At 40.0% G+C, this 17,793-nt stretch overlaps 1 protein-coding gene and 1 pseudogene across 1 annotated transcript in view; one reads left to right on the forward strand and one right to left on the reverse strand.

Moving 5' to 3' along the window:
• The window catches only part of LOC149109912 (uncharacterized), a 21,330-nt gene extending 8,946 nt beyond the window's left edge, over positions 1 to 12,384 (forward strand). Inside the window, exons 3-4 of the mRNA XM_089294676.1 lie at positions 6,457 to 6,528; positions 12,309 to 12,384. Coding sequence (XP_089150802.1) covers positions 6,457 to 6,528; positions 12,309 to 12,384 — 148 coding nt within the window. The remainder of the gene's footprint in view (positions 1 to 6,456; positions 6,529 to 12,308) is intronic.
• LOC149109913 (uncharacterized) lies at positions 82 to 2,578 on the reverse strand (annotated as a pseudogene).
• Positions 12,385 to 17,793: the final 5,409 nt, after the last annotated feature.

Genomic DNA, 17,793 nt, shown 5'->3' on the forward strand with positions numbered 1-17,793 from the left:
CCCCCCTACCTCATAAAAAATGAACGGTCCCTTACAGAAAATGTCTTTAAGGAACTAAAAATATTAAAAGTACAAGAGATAAATAAGCTAGAAATTTCATTTTTTTTATGTTCAAGTTTTACAATAATCAACTTCCAAAAAATTTGTCAGACATCTTTTCAGCAAATTATCAAATACATAGTTATGGTACACGACGTGCAGATGACAGTCATCTCTCACGTAAATCAACTACACTTGGCCAATACTCCTTGGCCTTTCAAGGTCCAAAAATATGGAATAGTATAGACATCAAAACACGAAAAATCAAATCTTTCAATATATTTAAGAATAACATAAAAAGGTCTATATTAGACAAAGATAGCAGCAGTGGCAAAATACCCCTTTTATAAAATAAGCTTTTGATACTTATTGCTTCGTTGATTATTTCATAAGATATTTCGAGTTGTTTCAAGTTTGATAATTATTATCACTTAGTTGATAAATGTCAAATTACGGATCTATAATTTCACGCATTTTTTTTTTTTTTTTTTTTTTGCTTTTCTATAGACTCCCTCGTCACTTGTTTTGTATCAACAAAATAGTAATATTAGGCGATTTATAGTATATATTGTAATAGGTGATGGAAGCAATAAAGTTGAAGTTATGGCAGCCCATGTCTGACCCACGTTGCTGTCACGCAATGACGCACAACAGAAAAAGTAATGTGACGACGGAAACCGCAGCAGCCCATGTCTGACCTCAGTTTCCGACATCGCGTATGAACAAAAAAATCCACCAAAACTAAAATAATTGACGACAGAAAAATGTAGCAGCCCTTGTCTGACCTACAAGGTCGTCAACAATGACTACAGTCTTGATCATAGTACTAAATAATGCGTCAGAAATAGTGGCAGCCCATGTCTGACCTACATTTCTAAGACTGAAGAAAAATAGAAAAAGGTGTAAAAGTGTTTCAATGGTGCGTGACCTAATGACATGTTTAACTTAATTAGCTTGGAGGCGTTCAGAGCGGATATATATTTTGAAAGCATCAGATTTCCAGCGGCCAAGAGTGCGGATTTGCGCATCTGAGAAACCCTTATCAGCCGCGAGCGAAGCAGCCCCAATTCGAAAGCTCTGGCCTTTGTATCGACTGGTATCAAGGCCACAAAATTGTAAACGTTAGAGCGAAGCCTTATAAATCTCTCAAATGAGTGACCAACTCTCCGGTAGAAGGTTCGCTGGCACTGGTGTTTGTAATTCGTCTGCCTGTGGCGCTATTACCTTGAAGCTCTCGACCTGAAAGCGAGAGATGTAATCGGCTTGACTGTTCTGCAGGCCGGGAACATGCCGACGACGAAATAAAATATTATAGCGTAGACAACTAAGAACCAAGTCACGCAGTAGAACCATGACTAACTTATGCTTAGAGGTCTGCTTATTTATAATATCTACTAGGGCAGCATTATCTGTGAAAAATAGCACGCAGCGATTGGTCATACTAGACCCCCATATGTGGGCAGCTAAAACAATGGGAAAAAGCTCGAGGAAAGTGATGTTGAAACTGTGCCATGCATCCGGAAAGGCAGCGCCAAACCAATGCCTACCAAATACCGCACCATAACCTTTAGATGGCGCGGCATCTGTATATAATTCAAGTGTAGAGGAAGTTTCCCAGCGGTCCGACGGAAAAAATGCCCTTCCATTAAAATTATCTAGAAATGTTAAACACATACGGATATCATGTTTAGATTCTCTGTTTAAACGGATGTGGTGATAAGGGGCTTGTTAGACCGCTGGTAAGGTCAATTGAGCGGCGTAAAAAAGCGCGGCCTGGGATGACAACAGAACAACAGAAGTTTAACAGGCCAATTAAAGGCTGCAGTTCGCGCACAGTGACGGAGCGTTTCTTGTGAAAGTGATGTAGTAAGGTACGACATTTGGTAAGCTTGTCTAACGGCAACCTGGCCTCCTGCCGCACAGAATCGAGCTCTGTACCAGCAAACTGTAAAGTGGTATTCGGTCCCACTGTTTTGTCCTGGGCAATTGGGACTTCAAGAAAGTTACGCATATCGAGAAACTTATGAAGGTCTTCACCGCATTTAACTCTACTTGGCGCAATAAACAAAAAGTCGTCTAAAATATGTAAAACGGCAGAGACATGTACGTGTTGCATGGCAAGCCACTCTAAAGAAGAACTGAACTTTTCGAAAATCGCGAAGCTAGACCTTAATTCCATAACGAGACAACGATCAAAATAGTATTCATTTGCCCATTTGATACCGAGTAACGGGTACTCCAACGGGTGAACAGGAATTATACGAAATGCGAACTTAATATCCGTTTTAGCCAAAAAGCAACCCGCACCTAATTTCTTTAAAATATGAATGGCATCACTAATAGTAGCATAATGGACTGATGAACATTCGTCAGGAATGGAATCATTTACAGACGAACCTTTTGGGTATGATAAATGGTGAATTAATCTAAATTCATTAAGAGCCTTCTTGGGAACCATGCCAATGGGCGAAGTACGAAAAATGGGAAAAGGTGGAGCCTTGAAAGGTCCCACAACCCTACCAGCTTCGATTTCCTTCATTAATTTTGAGGAAACAATTTCCGGATTCTGGAGGGCACTTTGCAAATTAGGAGATTCGAAAGAAGATAATTCGCCGATGTAAGAAATTCGAAAACCGTTCCGAAAACCGTCAACTAATAAGGTTTTTAAGGCTGGACTATAACCAGCCAATAAATTCTCAAACCGGTCCACTTTTACGGGGGTGACTGGCTGGCTGTCCAACACTTGGATTAATAAGTTGTGATCCGGATTTTCCGACATTGGGGCGCTGGTGGGTTGAGGAAACCTGACATTGACTTGCCGGATGTTTTGCATTGCATTTAAAGCAGACATGCTCATATTGGCATCCCCTGCACTGCATACCGGCATGAAATGTCCAACATGTCCCTTTGGGAAATTTGCTGGTAGAAGGTCGAAAACGGACTGGTGCCTGGGCCTTAGCCGCACCTCCGGATGATGGAGTTTTGCCGCAAATATTGGACATCGCCCTAAGCCATAATTCCCAGTGGATTTGATCCCAAGGGTAACGGTGAGGTGCAGATTGTCTTAAGTAGCGGAACTGCTCGTCATGAAAAAGCCAGGCAGCCGATTTATGAGAAAGATCACGCACCACTTCACAATATTTCATCAACTTTGGGGCGTCATCAGCAGCTTTCTCCGAATAAATCGTGACGAAAATGTTAAAGGCAGTTATCCACTGCTGAATAGTTGTCACCTTCTTTGGCGTGTGATAAGGCTCAAGAGTTAGGTGGGGTTGACCCGCGACACCACCAGGGGAGGTCATAGATAAGGCATACCGCTCACGGGGAGGAGCTACTGACAACAACATACCAAAATCTATGTATTCGTGAGCCCAAATTTTTGCTTTCGTTTTTGAGCTAACTCTAGCACCTAAATCTGCGCCAATGCTGGTAAAAAGCTGGCGCGGTTCATCCCCAACACTGAAGGGAGAAAGAGGTGGATCCGCGCCTTGCGTACCTGTGGGTTGAATGAGGTTTGAAATCTCCTCGTTCACCAGATGGTCAACCTGACCAAGTGCTGTGGTAGTGCTGGCGGGGACACTGGCTTGATGCTGCGTGGCCATGGCGTCCTTCACGGCCGCGGAGACAGCAGCGGTAATTGTGCTGGTGAGCGCCTGGAGATTTAACTGGACCATCCCCGGGACTGCAGCAGACTGGGTATCTTGTACTATTGCAGCTGGCTCGGCCTCTTACAGATCAGAGGCAGGCGGCAACGAGCGAAGACGCTTAGAACGGCTTCCAGCGCCAGCAGTACGCTTCTTAGGCGGCATGATTAAGCGAGAAGAAATGATCTATATAATAACGGATGTTAGGTGACAGCGTTAACCGCATACAAGGTAAAATGAGCTTAAGACAATTACATGGCCGGGAAGAAATCTATAACTAAATAGACAACCTCAAAGGTGCCGGATTAAAGTAACCGCCAAATAGTTGCGGTATGTGAAAAAGGACTAAAAAAGACTGTTATCACACCGAGACAACGCCTTTGCTGTAAATTGCGACAAGTGAGATAAATAACAATCATAAAAGCTCATTTCCATGAACAAATAGATATGCATTGACAGTAATTCCGAGTACATTGGACACACTTATGGAAATAGGCGGTCAAAATGGATTGTACACTCATGCGGTAAACTGCAAGCAAAAAACAATAAGCAAAGCCGGTATAGAACAAATACACACCTATCTACTGTGTTTATCATATAAAAAGAATGCACACTTATGTACTGTGCAAAACGTATAAAACAAAGGCACACTAATGTACTGTGCATACTGTATAACACGGGCACAAATGTACTGTGTACACAGGTGGCCAAATGATAAGCCAACGGAAACAGCAATGAAAAGGTATGCGGCAAATGAAAACCGCAAAAATAGCTGAATCACGAGGCAACAAGACACGGCTTGGTGTAAAATGTACACTGTACATATATCAAAAGGAAATGGCTTGAATTAGCGTCAGACAGCATAGTTCGGCCTAATGGTCGACAATTGAACGAATGCGTAATGACTTTAAAACGGCCCCTGCCTATTGAGGTGGACACCATCACGCGCGAGAAATCTCTGGGATGAATTCCGAAAGCCTCTATGTCCCCAGAAAAAGACATGAGGGAGGGCGTCAAGGAACGTTTTAACATGTTTGTTAAACGCGCGAACACGCATGTTGAATACAGAATCGGACCCCAGAAGGGTTTCGCAGACACAAATAAGCTTAACGTTGTACGTGTCGTGCAGAATGGTAACAAGCTCCTCGATAGAAGAACCCACAACTAAAGCATCAAGACGAGAAAGATCATTGGTTCCCAGCTGTAAAATAACTATGTCTGGAGCGAATGAAGCGACCACGGGGAGGTCGTATTGCAACGTCTTAGCCACAGTTCTCCCCCCAACACCACGCCATTTAAATGTGGCAGCATTATTTAACACGAATTAGTGGTTAAGGTTAGGGTTTGCGGCAACGACGTTCTCTAAACGCCTAATGAATGAATGCCCCAGGATAAAAATTAGAGGGAGACCCATTCTAATGCAATACAAAATATCTCTTCAACTTCCCTGAAAAAATGTTATCGCCAAGAGATATACTCGCTGTGATGGTGAAAGCAAGAGGGAATGAGTGAAAATGCGACCAGTCTTTTATACTGGCGGATAGATAACACTCTTTAACATGATTGGCTGTTATGTCACATGACAGACCACCATCGGATCGACAAACATGTGCCTTGAATACAATAGGTCAATTTATCGACATAAAAAACATCATGCCTTGGCTTGATGTTTGTTTTTTTTTTCTGGGTTTGTTTAAATCAAGTTATTAGTGCCAGATATATTCATCTGATATGGATACAAGTTAAAATGTGCGTTTTGACATGTTTATCTAAAGAAAAAAACATTGAAAAATAATTCGAGTAAAATGCTCCTCGTTCTCTGCTCCCCCCTACCCCCCCTCATGGGAGAGAATTACTGGGAGTAGAGTCTCTGTAGTGTCCCACCCTCACCGGTCCAACCGCACGAGGAGCCTCCGGCGCGTCTTCGATGCGACTTACTTTAAATAAGAGGTCAAAAGCCCTTTGCCTCCCTCTTGGGGGGCATTTCTTAGTCTCGCACATGGCATAGCCTCGTTTTGGTGCTAAGCTTATTTTCGTCCTATAATGCCATGAAATTGCTGTTCTCATTTCTTAACTTGACAGACGTGTTAAACTCGTGATTTTCTTCACATCTATTAGCTTGACAGTAGCTACAGCTTGAATTACCTTAAAATCTTTTTCTTCAGGCAATTATTTGGGTCACATAAGAAGAGATAATAAGAAAACACATGCATGAGCTCGGAAAGCACACACACAAAGACTAATTATATTTATACATACAGATTGGTTTACAATGTACATTTTTGATTGGACATTCATGTTATGGTCAAGTGACAAATGTCATTACAAAGTATCCGCCGACCGGGATCACGTGACCATATTGCAGGTTCAAGTTTAGAGCTTATCGAAAACACGTGTTTTTTTGAGTTGACCGCTGATCAAGTGCCGGTTTTCGATTGCACCGCGAGCTCATGTTAGTTTCACTTGTTGCAAAGAGGGCTGGGTTTTTCGGAAGCCGCTTAACGCTAACCCAGCATTAAAGTTCACTGAAGTATAAATTTTTCTTGCAGAAAGTGTTTTTCACTGCTTCTTTTGTGTATGTTGAAATTATTCAAGTTCAAAACAGAAGGCAAAGCAATATACAGAAAACCTTACAGCAAGAGTTACACAACTTAAGTCAAATTTCTTGCTTTTCCTGGGTTAGCGAAACCGGCTTTCAACAATCCGGCCCAGGAGCTCCGGTTTTAGGCTTGGCTAAATCTACTTATTAACCAAACATTCTCCCTTATTTTAGGTATCTGGCATCGAACAACATTGAAGAGCTACCCCCGGGATTATTTTCCAATCTATCAATGCTTTGGTCCTTGTAAGCTTGTTTGCAGTTCTTTTTTCTTTAATTTTTATGAACGTAATTATTAGTGATAATTAAGAGCAGCTTCGCCTAAATATCAACTAGACTTGGAAATAGCGAAAAAATCGAATTTCTTCAAACTCGCCCAGAATGAAGCCCTACGGGCACTAGTTACAAAAATATCGTTTTAAGTTCGATAAATCAAAAATTATTTTTTTCCGCAATTTTTTCGTTTCGATGCCCCAAATCGGCCAAAATCCATCGAAAATGAGCGGCATATTCAGAGGCTCGTAAACTCAAAAGCAAAAATCTTCATTACAAACTGATTGCACGTCGTATTTGTACTTCCTTTCTTGTCTATTTAGGGCTAAATAGATCGTGATTTGATTAGAACTTAAATATTTGACGAATTTTTTAAGTTAACGACCCAAGACAGCTTTACAAGAGGTCTACATTTAGCCTATTTTCAAATGCTAAAAAGGCGTTCTGGTACACGGCTTTTCCCGAAATGACTAGTTTGGTCTGAAAGAGCATTGTTTCTTCTTCAAATTACTGAAATAAAATTTTTGGGTAAATAAAATCGTGAGCGCTGAGATAGCGAACCAAATGCAGCACTTCGTCCTGAAAACGTGACCTTTGACCCAAGCGTAACGAAACCAATTACTGCAAGAAAACCCGGAAGAAAAGCAAACGTTCCGTTATTTTGAAACAATTTCTAGTGATATCTCTCCGAAACCATGATTGCAAGAAACTATTTCCAGATATGAAATCTTGCAGGGTCAAAGACGGAGCTAAAGGGCGCATTTTGACACAATAACTTTGTTTGCCGAGAATTGAATTGCAGTCAATTCCAGTGAAATTTGCAAACTTGACGTATGTTAGCCGATACTTACCTGAATATTTATATTAATAGAAGAGTCGTCTTCTTGGATTAACCTTCAAAAGAGGCTGGACCCAGATTTGGAATCCTCTAAAAGAAGAAATGTTTAATATTCCGTGACCTACCCGATGCTATAGATTCCATGCACATGCCAACCGCATGTTTGTCGTAAAACCAACTGAACTCCACTGACAGTTTCCATGGGCAGCCCCAAAATAAACAATCCCCAAAAATGTAAAGTGAAATTGGCTGTCTTCATGAACAGTTAGAAGCTAGAGTCAAGTTCTATTGCCTTTAAAAAGTGCTTGATTTTATTTGTTTGCGTCGACTTTGTTCACTACTCTCACGTTCGAAAGCCGCGAATCGGTCACGCCAAAACAGTGGAGACCGTGCAGACTGCAGACACTTGTTTGGGCTTTTCATTGTGACTCCTTCTTTTGGGTCTAGTTACAAAATAGTGTTAAATATATCTGAAAGTTTGTCATTTATCCACAGGCTGCTCAAGCGCAGTATTTGACTTTTGATTCAATAGACAAACGCGTACAAGACTTTGTATGGGAAACTTACTCAGTCTGCACGGTCTGCAGTGTTTTGGCGTGACCGATACTACGCAGTATTCGAACGTGACAGTAACGACTGAGTGAACAAAGTAGAATCAAGCTTTTTTAAAAGGTAATGGAACTTGACTCTAGCTTCTAACTGTTCATGAAGACAGCCAATTTCACTTTACATTTTTGGGGATTGTTTATTTTGGGGTTGCCCATGGAAACTGTCAGTGGAGTTCAGTTGGTTTTACGACAAACATGCGGTTGGCATGTGCATGGAATCTATAGCATCGGGTAGGTCACGGAATATTAAACATTTCTTCTTTTAGAGGATTCCAAATCTGGGTCCAGCCTCTTTTGAAGGTTAATCCAAGAAGACGACTCTTCTATTAATATAAATATTCAGGTAAGTATCGGCTAACATACGTCAAGTTTGCAAATTTCACTGGAATTGACTGCAATTCAATTCTCGGCAAACAAAGTTATTGTGTCAAAATGCGCCCTTTAGCTCCGTCTTTGACCCTGCAAGATTTCATATCTGGAAATAGTTTCTTGCAATCATGGTTTCGGAGAGATATCACTAGAAATTGTTTCAAAATAACGGAACGTTTGCTTTTCTTCCGGGTTTTCTTGCAGTAATTGGTTTCGTTACGCTTGGGTCAAAGGTCACGTTTTCAGGACGAAGTGCTGCATTTGGTTCGCTATCTCAGCGCTCACGATTTTATTTACCCAAAAATTTTATTTCAGTAATTTGAAGAAGAAACAATGCTCTTTCAGACCAAACTAGTCATTTCGGGAAAAGCCGTGTACCAGAACGCCTTTTTAGCATTTGAAAATAGGCTAAATGTAGACCTCTTGTAAAGCTGTCTTGGGTCGTTAACTTAAAAAATTCGTCAAATATTTAAGTTCTAATCAAATCACGATCTATTTAGCTCTAAATAGACAAGAAAGGAAGTACAAATACGACGTGCAATCAGTTTGTAATGAAGATTTTTGCTTTTGAGTTTACGAGCCTCTGAATATGCCGCTCATTTTCGATGGATTTTGGCCGATTTGGGGCATCGAAACGAAAAAATTGCGGAAAAAAATAATTTTTGATTTATCGAACTTAAAACGATATTTTTGTAACTAGTGCCCGTAGGGCTTCATTCTGGGCGAGTTTGAAGAAATTCGATTTTTTCGCTATTTCCAAGTCTAGTTGATATTTAGGCGAAGCTACTCTTAAGTATTTGTTCGAACTATGACACTGACCCTGTCAACTCCAGCTTGATTTCAACATTACAAACATTGTTTTTTGATTATCGTTATCGGTCGTTTATCAGTAAGTTTTGTTTTTACATCATGATGTAGAGATCAAGACTGAAAACAGCAGTGCACAGTGTTATGAAGGAAATACATGTATCCAGCTAGATGAGACAAATTTATACGTTTATCCATTAAAGAAAGGAATTGCGAGGCCTTTGGTCTATTCCTTTTATAAACATATTACATCAAGATCATTGCTTTCCACTTATTGGCGAGATAAAAACACAATTTTATTTCACTACAGTAAAATGTCACACTTTTTGTCCGTCTACTATACAGAAAATCCGTGTAAATTAAGACTAAAATAAGATATGATTTAGATAAACGTTTATGCAGCAACGGTCGAGAGAAGATCAAGAGAAGAGAGTCAATCCTGCATAGAGACTTCATACCCAAGGTAATCCGTCATTTTATATGTTTTGCTTTTCAATAGACGATTCATCGACCTTTTTTGTTTGCGCTCTCAGCCGTGTTTTTGTGCTCGTTTGGCTGTTCATTCCTTTGCCGTTCACTTGGTTTCAGGGAGTCTCATAAGCAAATCACAGTGGGAACAGAAACATAGTTAATATAGGGAACTGATTACGAAGCGTTGCAAACATCAAAGGAGTAAACAAAGATACCAAGATTTATGCTGGAAAGTCCACGACCGGGCACAATCTTTTGTTTTGCGCTCATACACTTTGCATGAGTTACGTAACCAAGACGTTTCTATTGGTTAGTTGCTTGGTCAGTAGTAAACAACTGTTGTGGTTTGAGCACGGTCAAGGCTAAAAAAGAGAACAAAATCACACAACAAAGAACTTTGTCCAGTTTCATAACCATTCCCTTCCATTAACTATGATAGCAACGAGTATAACAGCTGTCTAACACAACAATGTGAAATGATCACATTCTGCGCATTCTAGATAACATGAAATACGACGGATAATTTAAAAACAAAATTGGCTTTTGATGCTGTCTTACATATTATATTTTGGATATCTCCGAGAGTGATAGACAAACTGAATCTAAATATTGCGTAATTCCTAGGTTCAACATAAAGTCGTTTCCAATCGACGTTGTCCTTGATGTTGTTCTCCTTGTTGCTTTAAGTCCATCTTGTTGTTTAGGCGGGAACGTCTGTCTGCATTTTCGCGACCATCTGATTGTTTGGTTGCGTTGTTTTCGGCGTTCGTTTGCTTTGCACTCGTTTGGTTGCTCATTTCTTTACCGTTTATTCAGTTTTTTTTATTGTTTGAACGGGCAAATCTGTCCTCCGATTAAAGTTTCGAAATGTATTTGAACTTGGCGAGGGCCGAAGTTCCTTTGGTTCTGTGATATTAAAATATCAAGGAAGGCATCCTTGCACGGGTAACCCGAAAACACTGACCCTCGGTCCGCGGACCCCCACTACGGACCGAGTCCGTGGACTACCTATGGACCGGTCCACGGACTCCCGTTACGGACCCCTTCTACGGACCAGCCCCCGAAATATAATAGAAATAATAAATATTTCAGTTACAGGTTGTCTAATAGATTACTCGTCACGGCTAAATTTCGAACGTTACATTGTGCAAATGGGCAGACCTGGATTCAGGCTCGGGTGCAATTTATATAATTACACATTGCCATTTTCTTTGCTGTGGCCATAAAGTATACGAAAGACGCGTACAGGGAAGCCTCCTGGAAGCCTCGAAATTTGTGTTCTTTCCCCTGTGCCATTTTGTTCAGCCCATCCTCCAGTGGGTTCGTGAATTAGTTCCAGGCTTCACAATTTACTCAGCGGAATAACAGATACAAACAAGAATAAACGGCCTAAAAATATATCTTCCATAGCCAGATTGAGCCGCGAATGGAAGGTAACAACTTTCCTTCTTACCATCGGCATCTCCTTACGCAGAAAACAGCTTTTAGGGAGGTGGGGTGGGGTGTTAAAAACCCAATTCTGTTACATTTGCACATGCAGTGCAACACTCGAAAAATCACCGACACCAGTCTGAATTTATTAGACAACCCATAAGTGAAATCTTTATCTCTTATTTTTACACTATTTTAGGGTGGTCCGTAGAGGGGGTCCGTAGGGGTAGTCCATGGTTCGGTCCGTAGGGTAGCCCGCGAACCCGGTCCGTTGTGGGGGGTCCACGAACCGGGGGTCAGTGTTTTCGGGTTACCCATCCTCGCACTGCGTGTTCCATGTTTTCCTTGGCTTTCAAACGAAGCGAAACATAACCAAATCCTCCACGAAAACATCCACGCAACGCGTGAGAAACATCCGAAGAAGAACTGGGTACAGTCGTACATGTACCATGTTTCAAAATAACTTAAGGCATAAGGCATATATGATGGAATCACTCTCTTACCTTGATCTTCTCTTACTACAGTATGATGTCACAATTTGTGCCCTGTGACCCTCCGTTATAGCCACCTCCGTTTAGTTGAATCGAAGTGGCTGTAGGTTTCTGAAATAAATTACTAAATTACGAAACAGTGTTGAGGCCAGTAAAGTGAGTTCGTTTTAATCCATTGGGTAAGCAAACTCATGACTCAAAGGTGGTTCAGGGGAGGGGGGTTGGGTTAAACGGATGGAACTCTAAACTTTTTTTAATACGCGTATATAATTTAAGAGAAAATGTTTTCTCGGCTGTGGTAGATTTGCAAATCCTATAATTAATATAGTCTAAATCGATACTGAAGTATTAAAAACTGATACTAGAATGTAAATGGGTACTAGTTCCGCAATGTTGCCAAAGATTTTTGTAAAGAAGGCGTAATCTTGCTTTGCATGCCACTCAAAACCACGGTGGTTGCTACTATAATTTCAAATGATGTGGGGAGAATCCCGACATATCAAATGTATCGGCGAGAGATGAATGAAATCATCCTCCCATTCCCTTCATCCCTGATAACTGTTCAAGAGGAAGGGGGGTGGTGGGGGGGAGGGTGTGGGTGGTTGTTGTTAAAATCCTCTTTCGATATATCAAGGCTTTTTGCCGTTGATATGACAGCCGTGAACTTGCTCCACATGAAAATACCTTCTTTATCTCATTAAGACTATGTATTTTCAACTTGTTCTCCGTCTATCGCAGAGACCTGACAGGAAATCACATTCAGAATTTACCACAGGATATCTTCTCCTCTTTGGAGAACTTGAGATACCTGTAAGTATATCCATTATCTTTGTTTTTTGTTTAACAATCATTACAACTGCTAGCCTTGCTTTTTGCAAATGTCTACTCGGATTATTATTATTTATTATTTTATTATTATTTTAGTAGGAAAACAATCATTTCAAAATAGTTGTTTAAGAAATAGAAAACAGGTTATACTTTCCGTTATAGATAACATCAAAATGTGGTCAGAACATCGGTGACACACTCGGCAATCGCCTCGTGAGCCATTTTTTCTTTTGCTGTTAAAACATTTTCATGTCATTGGTATAATCTACTACTGAAAAGACGAGCGGCAACATGGAATATATATGGATTTTTACCTTTTTTACAATAACTTTTAACTCTATCACATGCTAATTGGCCAACTGTTATAAAAGTACCGGCACAGATGGCGCGATCATTTGGAGTCTATCTTTTTGTTGAGGGTCGACGATCGAGGGTTCCATGTTGAAGGTCGAGTGTGGCGGGTCGAGGGTAATATTTTTTGTTTTCTGGGTTTGTTGTTTTGCCCGTTGGTGTAGGTTCGAATTCCGCTGCTCAGTCGACTCTGGCCATGGTCTACATGTTCCTCCCCGAATTGGTTAAATGTCCGCTAACATGATCGCACTTCATTTCACAAACGTCTTTGCTACAACGAGAAAGATAATTTATGTAGTGTTCTCGATTCAGATATCTTTTTGGGTCCTTGACTATTTATCTATAACCTTCTATAACATTCAAAGTCCGGTTTTTCATGTGACTTCATCACGCTGGATACATTGGCTGATGTACTCAGGCCATTAACTTTTGAGTGGCTCTCCGCGTAGAAATAAATCCAAACATTTAGTTTTGCAGTTGTAATTTCTTCAACAAATGATAACACACAGGAATAACCGGAATGTGGTTCGCGTTAATATTTGTATTGATAGTGACAATGTTGTGTCAAAGTGCCTCACTCGCTTCGTATTTCACATTTTCTGCCGGCTCATTTTTCACTGTGGAAAACAAATAAAAACGCCTTCCCTGGCTTCGTTTGCGTACCTTTTCTTCTATGTCGCTGTAGTGGTTTAGGTCATTTTACTACCAATGCGATTTCGTGGAGTGTTGGCTTCATTGTTTTCCAGCGTTATTGACAGGCCGGGAGGAGAAATATTGCCATCTGTGAAACAGTACTTGAAATCTGGAGGCAATGGGAGCAATGGAAGCAAATTTACGGCTATCTTCCTCCTTCGGTAAATTCTCTGTCATACGAAACATCTGTGAGATTTTGCCATCTGAATTACTACTCTCCTTCGGTAAACTTGCAGGGCTTTGCGATGGGCCGCGGTGAAAAATATCTGTGAGATTAGCGAGCTTAAATAGACTATGTATCACGGTTTTCGACGACATCTTGATGGCTAGGCAAAGCGGTCAGAAATTACAGTGTTTGTATAGGAATCCGATGGCAAATAACTTTTTCCAAAATTGAATTTTACACAAGTTGTGAATCGGAACGTTAAATTACTAGGTACAGGATTGTATTTCCAGGTTTAAAGGATGTAGCTTGGCTAGAAGACGCTCGGTTTATTTTTCTAATTTTCCATAGATTTGTCTGTAAATTTGGCTGGGTGGACGCGGTTCGCGGGAAAAAAAAAACAGACAAATGTATGGAAAATTAACTGAGCGTCTTCTAGCTAAGCTACACCCTTCAGATCCTTCAAACTTGGTGAATACAACCTTCCACCTAGTATCAGTAGAGGAATTTAAAACATATTGAACATCATGGGTGACAAATTACTCCTTAATTTTAGCGCGAAATTTTAGCATTAATTTATAATTTCACATGTGAAATTATAAAATTGCCATGGCAACATCGCCTGTATTTCGATCATTGCCAAGATGGCGTTGAGATTTAAGACGGTGACCATTGAAGAAGTTACGGAATTAAAAGAAGCGGCAGAAAACTGAAATACGCGATAGAGCACAATTACCTGGGTGAGGGTTTTTGAGAAGTGGTGTGGCGAAAATAGCCTTGAGAGATACCTGGAGATGATTCTTCCTGAGCAGTTGAATGAAGTACTCGAGCGGTTTTACGCCTTCGTGTGTAAACAAGACGAAATCGATTACGAACGTGATTCCCTAAAACAGATTATCCAACCACTCAGTCCGGAAAACGGTGGTCAGAAAGCTGAAGGCCTAGGGAGTTCCAAAATCCGAAATAATAACAACAAATGGCCATCGACAAGAATAAAGCGTTGAAGCCTACAACCACGGGAACGAAGACGAGCAGCCGACAACTGTCTAGCATCATTGATGGCAAAGAAATCCACTTTAACCAGACAACCAGTCGAGTTCCCCTTCAGCCGCTAATCTTACCTTCATTTTCAAACATTTTAGAGAGAGTTGTATACAATCGACTTATAGATTATTTAACTAAATTTAACATCTTAAACAAAAACCAGTATGGCTTCAGGCAAAAACACTCTACTGCGATGGCAATTTTAGATTTTGTAGAAAAAATACATTTTGCAATTGACAATGGCGAATACTGTATAGGTATCTTTTTAGATCTCGCAAAAGCCTTTGATACAGTTAACCACACAACCCTATTGAACAAACTTGAACATTATGGAATCAGAGGTATACCACACTTATGGTTTAAGAACTACTTATCTAACAGAAAACAGTATGTACAATTCAAAGGAGTAGACTCAGAAATGTCAGACATAATATGTGGGGTTCCAGAGGGGTCAGTACTTGGGCCACTCCTATTCTTGATATACATCGCTGACATAAGTGCTTCCTCAAATGTGTTTTCCTTCACATTATTTGCTGATGACACCAACATATTTTACAAAACTAAAAGTCTAAACCAGTTACTTACAAAAGCAAATGGTGAGTTAACTAAACTTTCTCTATGGTTCAAAGCAAATAAATTATCTTTAAATATTTCTAAAACAACTTACATGTTATTTTCAAACAGAAAAAACATGAATGAGACTATAAATTTAATGATAGACGAGAACATCATTGACAGAGTTAGGGAATGTAAGTTTCTTGGCACAGTTATAGATGAAAAACTAGCATGGAAACCTCATATTAGCTTGATAACAAGTAAAATATCAAAAAATATTGGAATTATGTTTAAAGTAGGGCAATTTTTAACCAAAGAAACGACCAAAACCTTATATTACACTCTTGTTTACCCTTACATACATTACTGTAATGTCATATGGGCCAACAATTATCCTACTAGACTATCTAGAATAGTAATACTTCAGAAAAGAGCAGTCAGCGCTATAGCTAAAATTCAGTATAGAGAGATTACAGAAAATGTCTTTAAGGAACTAAAAATATTAAAAGTACAAGAGATAAATAAGCTAGAAATTTCATTTTTTTTATGTTCAAATTTTACAATAATAACGAGCCAGACGTTCTTAGCAACCAAAAAACAGACCTGGGATCCCGTGGAGATGTAGAACTTTTAGTCCTACATCTCCACGGGATATCCATTGGCTTACAACATTCCAGTGTAATCATATCCCTGTCGGTGATCGTTTATGTTCCACAAAACGCGTCAAGTCTTGCACGAATGTGTCATAATCCTAAAGTGTGAAATTACATTTACTGTAAGACAATTCCATCGTGTCAGAAAGATACAACACATTTTACTAGTCGGCGATTCGGGAAATCGCGCGACTGACGTGAAGAATTTGGATTAAAAGAAAAAATAACGTTGAAACAATGTCTTTTCTAGGTTGGGGCGCAAACGCCAGTTTAAAACTTAGACTTTTTGATACATTTCTTACTCTTGTAAAGCTACGGAGCACGTATAGATGAAACGTTTTCGCTAATCTCAGTTATCACTGTTATTCAGTAAGCGAAGTGACTATGCCCAGCAGCCCAGAAATGTCCGAGAGTCAGAAATGTTCTCAGATTTTCCGCGGAAAGCCTAATTGAAACCTGTTTAGGGTATTCTCTGTATACATGTTTCTTGCTTAGCGATTCCAAAAATAATCTGAATTTTCTAGTATTCGAATTCGAAGATCATGTGCACTGACACTTTGAAAATCAGTTAATGTTATGGGCAGTCAGGAAATTATCTCAAAAATTATGTCAAAGCTCTCAAGAGCGATAGAAATCTCGAGTACATATTGTAATTCATTACGAGAAATCCCGAGCGATTCTGGAAACAGCACGACGGAAAAATCACTATCACGATTTTGTTACATATCCCGAAGTACTCAGCAACTGTATTGCATGGACTTCAGCCTGGATGAACCAGAAAGGATATGTAACATGCTCCTATAATTTCACGCACGACGGAAAAGTAACTATGGCGATTTTGTTACATATCCCGAAGCACTCAGCAACTGTATTGCATGGACTTCAGCCTGGATGAACCAGAAAGGATATGTAACATGTTCCTATAATGTCACGCACGACGGAAAAGTAACTATGGCGATTTTGTTACATATCCCGAAGCGCTCAGCAACTGTATTGCATGGACTTCAGCCTGGGTGAACCAAAAAAGGATATGTAACATGTTCCTATAATGTCACGTACGACGGAAAAGTAACTATGGCGATTTTGTTACATATCCCGAAGCACTCAGCAACTGTATTGCATGGACTTCAGCCTGGATGAACCAGAAAGGATATGTAACATGTTCCTATAATGTCACGCACGACGGAAAAGTAACTATGACGATTTTGATACATATCCCGAAGCACTCAGCAACTGTATTGCATGGACTTCAGCCTGGGTGAACCAGAAAAGGATAAGTAACAGATTCCTATAATGTCACGTACGACGGAAAAATCAATATCACGATTTTGTTACATATCCCGAAGAGCTCAGCAACTGTATTGCATGGACTTCTGCCTGGGTGAAGCAGAAAAGGATATGTAACATGTTCCTATAATGTCACGTACGACGGAAAAATAACTATGACGATTTTGCTACAAATCCCGAAGCTCTCAGCAACTGTATTGCATGGACTTTAGCTTGGATGAACCAGAAAAAGGATATGTCACATGTTCGTATGATATGAAAGAGGGAGGGGAAAATGACGATTTAGTTGTTGTTTTTGTTTCCTATAGTGTCACGCATTACTGAAAAATTATGTGGTTTTTGTAAAATATCCTGTAGCACTCGGTAACGTAGAAATACTGCGCGGACGTTTGCGTGGGAAAACCAGAGCGGATTTATAATATGTGGCTACATGGTGATTTTACTATATATCTGGATTCGTCTTTCAGAAAACTGGTGTATCATGGACTTCAGTTTAGGGTCTAACCCACGAATGAAAATAGTGATTTAACATTTTAGTAGCTATCTAGTCCCCATTCAGTCTAAAAGCATGACAATGGGTGTAAGTTATGATACAAATAAAATGTTAATCGGAAGACTTAACTTGGTGCGTTTGACTTGTTGAGTTTTG

The sequence above is a fragment of the Orbicella faveolata genome, unplaced genomic scaffold (genome assembly GCF_042242905.1).
Source record: "Orbicella faveolata isolate gen_17 unplaced genomic scaffold, um_ofav_v1 contig_25, whole genome shotgun sequence".
Taxonomy (NCBI): domain Eukaryota; kingdom Metazoa; phylum Cnidaria; class Anthozoa; order Scleractinia; family Merulinidae; genus Orbicella; species Orbicella faveolata.